The sequence below is a fragment of the Diadema antillarum genome, unplaced genomic scaffold, assembly GCF_040938485.1.
Source record: "Diadema antillarum isolate AM-2024a unplaced genomic scaffold, OU_Dant_1.0 seq00001823_RagTag, whole genome shotgun sequence".
In the NCBI taxonomy this organism is placed as follows: domain Eukaryota; kingdom Metazoa; phylum Echinodermata; class Echinoidea; order Diadematoida; family Diadematidae; genus Diadema; species Diadema antillarum.
The window spans coordinates 478,720-491,100 of NW_027272497.1; the positions used below are offsets into that span (position 1 = coordinate 478,720).

A 12,381-nucleotide genomic window follows, 5' to 3' on the forward strand; every position below is an offset into this window, starting at 1 on the left:
TCCAAAAAGTGACAATGTCATATAAATCTTGTTCTGTCACATTCTATTTCTAGATCAAAGTTTGGCTCTGCAAGAATAATCAATGATGTCAAAGGTTGCTGATTGGCTGCTTCAAAGCAGACACACTTTGGCATGGAGATTCTTACAGAGTTGCCGCAATGTTGGGTTCATCGGCCATGGATCCTTTCCCACCTCCACTTCACAATGGGGCTGTGCAAATGGAAGGGACATCTCCTGCAGTTCTTTTACAACATTTACATGTAGCAACAGCAGGAGGAGAAACCATTTGTTGCTGCTGCGAGGCTTGGCAAAATGTGAGTTTGGTTGCCAGCAACGAATGGCAAAGACATATTGTACAACAAGTGCAAAAAGAGCAAAGTCGGGGATACCACTCAGGCTCAGTGCTGAAGGCATATGTGGCAGGCGGGGAGCGAATTTTGAGCAACCATCATGTCGCCTGTCCACCTCATTGAAACAGAACAGTAATACAAAGGGAGATGATGTAAGTCAAGATCTTTCACAATCTGGCAACGATAGAGAAAACAGCAGGGAACTGTCTGCTAGGGACCGGAGGGCAGGAATAAAGGCGCTTCTGGATGATGCGAAAGCAGATGACACATTGAGCGAAGAATTTGAGTTTGGGGATGACAAAGGCAGGACTGATACTGATAGAGGAAGACAGCAGCAACAAAGACCAATGCAAGATCCCTCAGAGACGTCAGTCCTCTTGTTCCCAGGTCAAGGGTCACAGTTTGTTGGCATGGGGCAGGGACTGCTGAAGTACCCTAACGTGGAAGAAATGTTTGAGGCTGCATCCGAAATTCTGGGGTAAAGACAACCATATTAATGTAGAACTGGATAGAATTGTATTATGCCTATATGCTGTTGGCAATGTAATTATAAACTGTTTGAATTCACTTTTATTCTTCACTATCGGCTAATGTTTTTTTCCCTTAAAAGCCTGGTGCATTAATATTTTGAACACAGATACCTGAATTAGCGTACCTATTGTTCCTTTGGATTTATGGTGCAGTTAACAGTTTCAAGAAATTTGGGTGATTTGAGAAAGAAAGAGAACATGTATGTAATATCCGTTTTAAATACTGTAAAACATTGATATGTTGTCATAAGATGACATCAGGTATGGATGATTTTATTTTTTGAGCTTTTTTCCCCATGCTGTGAATTTACACACATTTATGAGGAGCATGTACATATTGTGGATAACCCATTACCCACCCACCCTTTTTTCCCCCCATTCCTTTTAGGTATGATCTGCTAGCGCTGTGCATCAACGGACCAGCAGAAGAACTTGACAGGACGATACACTGCCAGCCTGCTGTGGTGGTGACGTCTCTGGCTGCTGTGGAGAAACTCAAAGAAGAAATGCCAAAGGTAATGCACGGTGATACAAGAATGCCCAGTAAGTAAAGAGTTAAAGAACTGATGTGTTGATATAGCTTGTGTGACAAGGGGGTGGGGGAGGGAGCATTATCATATTTTAGCAAACCAAGCCAGGTCCTTCTGCTTCTGTGAGTATTTATTTGACTTTGTTGTACTCTTTTGAAAAAAGATGAGGGAATTTCTTACTTCTCTCACATATTGTGGACAACATGCAAACCATAGGATTTCCTTAACAAGAAAGCTTTGTCCGAGATTATACTACCTAGTAGCAACCAAATTTAGTGCTATTTGTTTACACTTGCTTTTTAATATAAGATCCACAATAGCTACGAAACAGGTAAAGGTTTTGCAAATTTTTCAGATCACCTGAACGAGCCATCCATGAATCAGAATACATTATGAAACCCAATTACAAACATTACAAAAAGAATGAGGTTGTAAGCTTGATTGTGTATGATGCATGCAGGCTAGCTGCCTCCTCCATCTGTTTTCTGTCAGGTTACCCAAATTACTGATGCTGAAATGTATTTTACTTGGCTCACCTATTTAAGGCCATAGAGAACTGTGTTGCTGCAGCAGGCTTCAGTGTTGGAGAGTTTGCAGCACTGGTCTTTGCTGGGTCAATCTCATTTGAAGATGGTGAGTATTTAATCTGAGGATCCTATTTCCCATCAAAGGCCATGCATCCCTTTTGCAAACAGCACAAATTTTGCATGGTTAAAGAATAATGCCTTCCAACATCATGTATAAAATCTTACAGTAATACACTGCAGAGTTTTGTTTTGTTTTGTTTTAAGAAAGGAAAAACTAGATCCATTTTACTTGAGAATATACTCCCCATTTGCACTGAGAATAATGGTTGGATTTTTTTTCGGTGTGTTTTAGTGTACTGTGAAAGTGGACATTTTCACGCATTTTGACATCCAGAAGCCAGCGCAAAAATAAAAGCGCACAAATGTATTTGCATGCCATATGTTCCAGTAATTCATGTCCTGAGTCCACGGAAATAAAAACACATGAAATTCCACTTACCCAGTCGAGCGTGAAAAATTACTGACGCGAAAATATCCACTTTTACAGTAATTCAGCAAGTTGAATCATAAACCCATATACGAGAATGAATAAGCTTGTTGTGTGCTGTATTGGCATCTGTACAAAAGGATCTTGAACCATGTGCTAAAAATCTTATTTTTTGCTTGTCATTCTGCTTGGCAGCCATATATCTCATCAAAGTCCGTGCCGAGGCGATGCAGCATGCATCAGAAGCGGTATCGAGCGGAATGATATCTGTCGTGGGAGGGCGACGGGCGAGGTACAAGTTTGTGTGCAAAGAAGCTGAAAACTACTGCAGAAATCACCACGGTGTCAAGGGCCCAGTGTGTCGTGTGGCAAACTACCTCTATCCAGATGCAAGAGTTCTTGCAGGTCACAGTGAGGTATAGTGATAATGATAATGAACAATCTATTGTACATTGCATTTCCAGTCAAAGTGATCAATGTGCTTTACATGGTGAAATTGTCTCACTGATGAGGTGAAAAAGTATACAGGAACTTTTTGATATTCTCTTTGAAAATTGACACTGAGAATGATGAGCAGAGTTCCATTGGCAAGATATTCCTTGCTGATAGTCAACAAAACGCGAAACTATGCTCAACAGCCATAGTTTTTATGCATGGTACTGTAAAACGAGAAATGTTCGCCTGCATTTTAATTTTACGAATTTCGTGAGTGCCAAGATTCGTGAAATTAAAATGCATGTGAAAGTTCTTGTCTTCACTATATGCATTGAACACCAGTGGCAATTTGCGAAATTTCATGCCGCGAATATATCATGTTTTACAGTATCTGGAGCAGAGTAGCATCCATGGAAGATTCTATCAGATTTTACTACCTATGAGCTGATTGGTGGGGAGAGTGTAACATATTATAAGGATCAGAATTGTGTAGGCAATGAAAAAGCAACAAACATATTTTATATGGGACTCTTTTGTCTCCAGGCAACTAGTGTAACTGTTTGAGTAATCAGGAGATGCACAATAATGCCTGCCTTCTCCAAGCACAACACAGGCTGCTTTAGTTTTGGACATGTAGAAGTCTAGCAATTTTTATTATTCTGCTTGAATCATTTCTTCATTGCAGGCAGTTGGTGACATACATATTTAGGTATATTATTTAAAACATAGATATTGGCAGTTATATAGTGAGAAGTATGCTAAAGTTGTCTTTTCATGTACATTGAATCATCCCTTGAATATAAAGCAGTATTGAAATGAAGATTTCATATGGAGTTACTGTAAAAGGAGGATTTTTCGCGTGCATTTTAATTTCACAAATTTTACGAAAGCCAAGATTTGCAAAATTAAAATGCATGTGAAAGTTCTTGTCTACACTATATGCATTGAATGTTAAGGGCAACTCGCGAAAATTTCATGCCATTAAAATATTGTGTTTTACAGTATTCACTCTTCACATTTTTGCTCCCTGAACCTTTGAAGCTCATTTTGGTTGCATTTCAATTTCAGACTCCTTTTGATGATAATCGTTTTTGATGACTACTGGTATTGTCCTTGATAAGGCCAAATATCTTCACATGTTGTCATGTTCCTCTTGTAACCAGCCAATATCATCAGTCATTTACACCGCACTCAAATACCATTTGATTTCCTACCAGGCTCTGTCCTTCATCAAAGAGATGTCCAAATCATTTGACCTGAAGATGGTGAGGCCAATTCCGGTCAGTGGAGCATTCCACACCCCTCTCATGAGTAGTGCCCAGGAACCCCTGGCCAAGGCTCTTGCCTCCGTCGCCGTGGAAACACCCGTCATCTCCGTGCACTCGAACGTGGATGGGAACACGTACGGCAGCCCGAAGCACATCCGGAGGCAGCTGAAGCGACAGGTGGCTGAGCCGGTGATGTGGGAACAGACGATGCACAACATTTATCAGCGCCCCAAGAACATGGCCTTTCCATTCACATATGAGATCGGTCCGGGAAAACAGCTCGGCTCCATACTGAAGAGAAACAACCTCAAGGCATCTCAGTCACTGGCAAGTGTGGAGGTGTAATCCATTCATAAAGATATTTCCCTTCCTCTTCCAGTAAAAAGAACAATCCGCTTTCTTCTGTTTGCTGTATACAGAGCCCATTCTTCTTTTTTTATTGCAAATCTGGACTTTCCAACAATTTTGTGAATGGTTAAATTTGCAGTCATAGTGTACAGCAATAGATTATTAATGTATGTGTGCACGTTGTATTCATGTCTGGATCAGAGATGATATTTTCACGTGTTTTAAAATTTGAGAATAGGACCCAACTCTAGAAGTTGTGAAAACAAAAACCTTGCAAAATATATGGTGTAAACAGTATCCCTCTAACTCGTTTGAAGGGTTAGTGCATTGATAAAACAACAGCAATTTCTCTGATGAGATTTACAAGTACATGCTCTACATTTCTCAATAGCAAAGCTGGACATGCTACATTTCTTGTTAAACGTAGTCAACCGATGTCTGAAGTGTTGCGTGTTGCAATGTGATGAAGAAAAAGAGATGCCATCTCATATGAAATGCTGTTTAAAACAGATTTAGTTTAAAGAAGGTTTATCCTTGGTCATGATTGACTGATGTATGCAGTTACTGTGGTGATTTCATAGTTTTGAGGGACAAATTGTTCTAGTCAAATTCATGGTATTACCTGAAAGAAAAACCCCAGTTGGTGTTTAGGGTGATTCTAATGAGTGTAACAAAATAAAGGGGGAAAAAAATCAATTTATCAAAGCTGATAACAAATTTAAAAGTTGATGAATTCTGAGTCTTCCGCGAAATATCCCAGTGGCTTTGTAGACAATTTTGTCCTTTTTTTTTTTTCAAATGAATTCAAGAAGAAGAAATTATATCATTGGTATCATGCTCTTGAGTTGTAATCATAGAGCAATGACTTATTCAAGAGGCATTTTAGTTGCAGACCTAATCTATACATCATTTTGTTTTATTTCTATATTATGTACAAATAAATGGGAGATTAAATTATGACATCATCGCCTAAGCTAGGTTGCATGAAATTGTGACCATAATCATGGTGTCATGAAAGTTTTTATAGCAATTATCTTTTTTTTGGGGGGGGGGATGGGTCTGATCTGAATGATGTATTCACAATTCTAGTGCCCAGTATATTATGTTTGACTATACTATTTTATTAATTCTATGATCATTTTAGTCACGGATCACTGAACAGAAATATCTGCATTCAGTAGCCCTCACACAAGAAGTGAGACTACTCTGCAGTACTCTATAGATATCTTTTGGTGCTTGTTAGTTTGTTCCAGCAGAAGACAACAAAAAAAGAAAAAGAAAAGAAAGGAGAAACTGATGTTGTACATGCGTGTTTAGCTCATGTGATTTCCTTGGTCCTGGTGACTCCATATGATTATGATGGTTTGGTCTAAATTCCAGAGGGGGCTTGAGAATGTTACCTGTGCATCTATACTTGATTTTGCCTTGGTTTGTATTAAATTAAGATAACAACCCATATCATGTGCTTTCATTCAAAATAATTACATAGTGAGAAACTGTCCTACGTAAATTGCAAGATGTCCATGGTTGAATACACAGATTCTCATGTAGTCTTGATCTTACACAGGGAATAATTTTCCTGGTATTGCATCGCAATTTGTTATGCATTTTTACACCACTGCTACACAACTAACGTTTATGTAATAGTTTTCTTCCATAGAAGTGTACAGGATACCATTTGAAATATTGTTCATCAGCTGAAATTGCTAATCAATTTTGAGTTGGAAAATTATTCCCTGTTACAGACACATGGAGACTTTCAAATCTGAAAGGGATTCATAAGAACTTAATGTAGACCATACTGGCCATGTAATCTAATAGGTAGCAAGAAGAATATGGGTTCAATATGGGATGGTACATGTATCATTATTAGTTTTACATGAAGGAATCTCTTATCAATAATTTGTTTGTCATATTTACTGTTACATTTAAAAAAAATATGATTCACTGCACATCCCAGTTGAATCTGTCAAAGTGATAGAGGTACAGATAAGTCGCAGATACAACGAACTTTGCATTAAGTTGTCGTCACGCAAGTTGACATAATGCAGATGTTATGTTAACCCGTTGAGGACAAGTCCCGAGTATACTCGGGCAAATGTCTATGGGAAATGCGTGTTGTAGCAAATTCAGTCCGTCCTCAACGGGTTACATGCATCACATGGCTTGGATACATTTGCTTTGATAAAGCATACTACAAAACGAGAAGGATGCTCAGCATTGGGGTTTAATTTTCTGCTTTGTTGACTTTTGCCCATGAATCAACAGGTTCCATGTGAGCATGCCATAAGTGTGAATATGTCTGTGTGTGTGTGTGTGTGTGGGGGGGGGGGGGGGGCGGGGGGGGGGGGGTAGTGTCAAATTCATGATGCTGTAGGAGTACAATGTGTTATGTTGATGTGTGTGATGCTACTTGACATGTGCAGAATCACCAGCTGTTGGCAACTGTTTGAATGTGCGAGGACAAACAGGAGTGCAGTGAGTGTACCCCCTAATTCCCCTTATTCATTGTGTTTCTCAATGCAAGCAACAGTGAAAGTGACGGTTTAAATACAGGCGACTCCTGTTATAACAAAGTCCTCCTTACCAGCAGTTTTCTTTCATTATATAAAGATTTCATTCTAGCCGAACAATAAAGCATTGTAAGGTATATATGTAGACAATAATTTTGGGACCTGGCTTTTTACTTCACAGAGACTCTGAATCTCCCGCTTTCGATGGGAGATCTCCTGCCGAAAGCCCATTTTCGCAAAAGTACCCGTTCTCCTGCTTCAGATCAAATTTCTCCCGCCTTGGCTATGTGTTTCCCGCTTGTATAGTTTTGTAGAGCTATGCCAGTCAATTTCATATGAATACATAATGACATGACATGATATTTCGTCGACAAAATAGGCCACGCAACATTTGGCGCACCATAAAAAACTAGTCTTTTTCCATGGTTTCAATTGTACGACCTTCGTGAATTTGGGCCTTTAAGTTTAAAAAAAAAAAAAAAAAAAAAAAATTTTTACATTATCTTTACATTATCTTTATTTCATTGTCCATGTGTGACATCACAAACTGCTGTAGCCACCTTCTCCAGCAGTTGAGGTACCGAAACTTAAAGAATTCATAACTCTTGAACAGATTGTCCAATTTTACTCGTACAGTGTACTTCAGTGTGTTGTGCTACTATTTCAGCATTTAATCAACACACACACACATGCACACTGTATATATATATATATATACATATATTCGTCGCTGGGGTGACAAGACCTTGTATCTGCAATTTTGGTGAAAATGACTTTTTTGGATTAATAGTCAAATAATGGGTTAAGTGATGTCCTGTCCAAATCCCAACTGTCTTACTCCAAAAATGAAGCCACCACAGCATGTCAAAGGAAAGGCCATTCCATTCGCTATAGTGCTTTGGCCGCCATGTTTTTTGGCTCTCCTGAACATTTGACATTTTGTAGATACGAGGTCTTGTTGCCCCAGCGACTATATATATAAATATATATATATATATATATATATATATATATATATATATGTATATAATCATATACTGTATATACAATTTCGCAATGATTTAGAAGAACTGATTGTGTGTGTGTGGAGATGAAATTGCAAAATAGCGCGATACACGAATAACATTAATCTAGACAGGACATACCTTACTGGGTCATCTACGTTGCTGAGCACACTTCTGTATGGAAAACTTCAAAATTCTGTTTCATTCATCAAAACAGCTCAAACAACAACAAAACAGCTCACCAAACAAAACCAATGATTTCAAATTCAGTAGAACATTAGTTTTGATGTACAGTATTCCACTAACAACAGCAAGTTCACATCAAGCCACCATCAGCCATACCCACTCTCACACAAGGTGACGCTGAATAAAAACACTTCATTGTAAACACTTTGTGAGTTTTTTTCAAAGTTTTATTTTCTTTTTAGTTTTTATTGTTTTTTGGTCAGTTTTTTTCAATTTTTTTGGTTGTTTTATATCTATTTTTCTTTACATCGTACATGTACAGTATGTGCAAGAGATCTACATCCTTGAAATATGTTACCATGTACAATTCATATATTTTAGAGGAAAAGGCTAGAAAGGCATACATAAATGTCAGTTGATTATCTCAGCAAGTTCAGTTACCATGGGATAGTATTGCTCTCTGGTCACACAAACTTCAAAGAAAACTTTCTTACTCGTCACTTTGCAGTGAAGAAGGTACTCCATATGGTACAGTTTTTTGGGTTTTTTTTACATTTTCCAAATTGTCTCATGTCTGTTCAGTAAGTTCAATGACATTTTCAAGAAAGGAACTCTCATACAGGATTATCAAACATTTTTTTTTTCTGTGTTCTTTTTAAGTAAAATAGTTGCTGTTAAATAACTGTCACAGGAGTGGAAGGAAACGTTTTATCCATAATGCTTTTAACGTTTTTACAAGAATATCTTTTCTCATTTCTATTTTTTCTTTTTTTCTTTTTCCTTTGGGTACATTTCATATACAATAACAAAACTGTTTACATCTGGTCAGTTAACTTGCCATACAGAGTGTAAGGTAAATATACATTCCAATTCTTTTTTTTTTTATTAATTACAAAGTCTTATTCTCCTCACTTGTGCCTATAAAACGTATGTCTGCTCATAAAATAGGATAGCTTGCATGCTCGTGACGTTATATTGCCTAAAATAGGAGATAACTTCTGTAGTTCAATATTCACAAACAACAAAGACCTTCAAAACAATTTTCAGAGCTTTTTAACCCTTCAGTAATAAAATGCTGAACTTATAATGAACATAAAATATCATAGACAGCCATACAACTCAAAATCATTAATGTATACACAAGACACTGTTTAGGTAGTAGTACTTATAACACAGGGAAATGAACGGAAATTGAATGTGACAAAGTTTGAACATAATATTCCTTTGATGCACATATGTCAAACTGTACAACCACGCAAATAAGATTATTGGAAATAGGATCTTGTAAAAGTGAAAAGAGAGATTTAACCATTTTTTGTATTGGCCAAATTGTTCAGTAAAGAAGCTTTCGCTTGTGGAAACTTGTGTGTTGAGTGCATATATCATGACTATTACTGTGTTCCCCTAAATATGAGTACTCGTATTAAGAACACGAAATACAGGATGAAAACTGGAAAAAAAAAAGTTTTTTTCAATAATGACACATTGGCACAAGACTGGAGGAAAAAAAAAATGTTTGCTGCAATAATAACGACTTGTCACAAAACTGCAAGTATTCACAAACTGATACTTTGTCTCTCTTAGTCTCTAAAGGCAATATTCGACACAACTGAAAATCAGAGTCGGCTTATACTAAAATATATGTATCGACATACAATGCAAGGCATGTAAGGAGAATTAATCATACCAGCATCACAACATCAACACCACCAACAACATCATCCACGACATTTACCTCTTAGTATCGGCATTATCATCAATATCATAGAAAAAGATCTGGAAGTACAAGTGATTCTCACATTGTCTAGGACTACTTTTGACACTTGTGGAAGAAAACTAGATTGAGTGTTGGTAGCCTTCTTGTTTGCTTTAAAGCCCAAAAGTGGCATGACTGCTGTTCAACATGCTATTATGCACAGTGGTCATGCTACCTTCACAATGGAATTGACGAGTTCCAATACGTCATTAAACACGTGCACCATCATAATGTGCTTGCTCACAAGAAATTTGCACACTAACTTTTAAACAGATACCACAGTCAATGAAAGAGACAAACAGAAGTAATCCCATGACAGTTAAAAGGTAATAATCTGACAAGCTCTGGAAAGTCAAATTCCACAATCATGGATGATAGCTATTCCATCTTTCCAGAACAGGATCTCATACTCTTAAAAAAGAAAAATGGGCAGCCCTGTAGTGCTTATATTGTTGCCCTTACTTTAAAAGTTAACTTAAAATGGCTTCTGGACAAACAATTTGACAGGGGAAAACACAATATTAGTACTCCAGTGTACCCCTATATTCAGCAATCTCAACACAAAAATAAATTAAATAACAAAGTTCTCAAGCTTTCACACACTGAATGTGGACATCAATGATTATTAAATCAATAGCTATTTCCAACTTCTTCTTTTTTCTAATTATCACTGCAGTGACAAAACCAAAAAGAAAACGATACCATGAAAATGTTTGCTGATATCAATTTCCATATAAGACTTGATGATCAAACTGGCAAGTTGAGTGAGTGAGAGAATGAGTGTGTGTGTATGTGTGGTTTTATAACATTGTAATTTGCCCAGCTCAATCATTTCATGTCATATGGACAAGTACAAAAGAAGGGGAAAAAAAAGAAGTCCACCATGAATAGTGATTTCAACTATTGTAAGTATGGGGTTCTCCTGTAATTGGAGTGAATACGCACATGCAAGAAACATTGATTTCATATATATATATGTATATTTATATAGATATATAGATACATATTGTTATACGCATATCTTGTACAATGAAGTGAACATGAACACTATGTGGAAAGCACAATTTATCACTGTTGTAATGAACTTAGTGGCTTGCTTCTTTTCCTTTCTCTATCTCACAATGGGTCTACATGGTGATATATCAGTGCTCCATTTGCGGTGGAAAGATTTCTTTTCACCAACCATTCAATTGCAATTTTAAATTGTGCTTTCCTTTGTTCATTTTATTCAGGCCTGATGTACGATGTGCTGGACTCGTACAACATGATTGAATTGGAATGTTCTGAAGAAAGTCTCAGCATGGACAAAACATGTCTTGTGATCGGGAACACAGGGCGTACCATGGGCATATCATTTGCAGATGTATCATCCGATAAGGGACACCATGACAAAATGTGAATGTACAAGCAAATTAGCTGCCACATGAAAAGCAACACAAGGTGTAAGCTTTATACTTGGACTAGGGAACAAATCATGTCTACCACATAAACTGAAATACAACCAAGAATGAGAAACAAAGATGTACATCATACTGTACTTCATGAAAACTTCAACAAAACATAGGACAATGTGTGCACAATGTACAACTGAACCACAAATCATTTCATTGCAGTCTATTCAGTTAGGAGAGGGGTGAGATTCTATAAGACTTTGTGTACAGCTACACCAAGGTAGGGGAAAACATGTACAGTAACAAAGTGCATGACATGGAATAGGGAAGAGAGGGGTCTGGGGTACACACTGTTTATTGAGCTATTGCACGGATTGGTGCATCTATATGTCACGATAAAATATGCATGGGATCCCCTCTTCATCACAAAACTTTTCTCATGATTGCAACTTGCAGAACAAGGGTGGGAGCACCATATCAGCAAAGAGGAGAAGCCTGCTTGACTTTTGAGCACCTGCCTCATCTCTAGAACACACTGCTTGAAGTTTGCATCACTGTCATATTCATACACCACACAGAAGGTGCATAGCATCATATGGAGGATATGAACCTTTAGGCGACTTGGTATACAGGGCTCGACACTAAATGTTTTCTCCAGTGGCCTGTTTGGACCACTTACATCTTGAAATCTGAAATTTTGGTGGCCTGAAAAAGAAGTGCCCCCCCCCCCCCCCCCCCCAAAAAAAAAAAAAAAATCACTTCAGAGCTTACTTGCCCAATAGGTCCACCAAATAATGTCCATTTCAAAATTAGGTAGCCATACATCAATTTTTAGTAGCCCTGGGCCACCAGGCCACCTCCCATGTTGGGCCCTGGTATACCGGTCTAAAAGTGTACCTCAACACCTATAGAGTGCATAGACACTTGATAACCCTTGATTGCAACAATGCCCCACTCTGTCCCCACCATCGCACGCTCCCCTCATTCTAAACAATCATGATTGAGATGGGTTGTACAGGGAGGTATGGAGGGAGGGGGACCATGGATTGATTGATA

At 37.9% G+C, this 12,381-nt stretch overlaps 1 protein-coding gene across 1 annotated transcript; it reads left to right on the forward strand.

Moving 5' to 3' along the window:
- Positions 1–337: 337 nt before the first annotated feature.
- LOC139712574 (malonyl-CoA-acyl carrier protein transacylase, mitochondrial-like) lies at positions 338–4,472 on the forward strand. Its single transcript, XM_071624382.1, has 5 exons — positions 338–828; positions 1,269–1,395; positions 1,956–2,043; positions 2,620–2,840; positions 4,077–4,472. The coding sequence occupies exons 1-5, from the start codon at positions 338–340 to the stop codon at positions 4,470–4,472; spliced, it is 1,323 nt and encodes a 440-aa protein (XP_071480483.1).
- Positions 4,473–12,381: the final 7,909 nt, after the last annotated feature.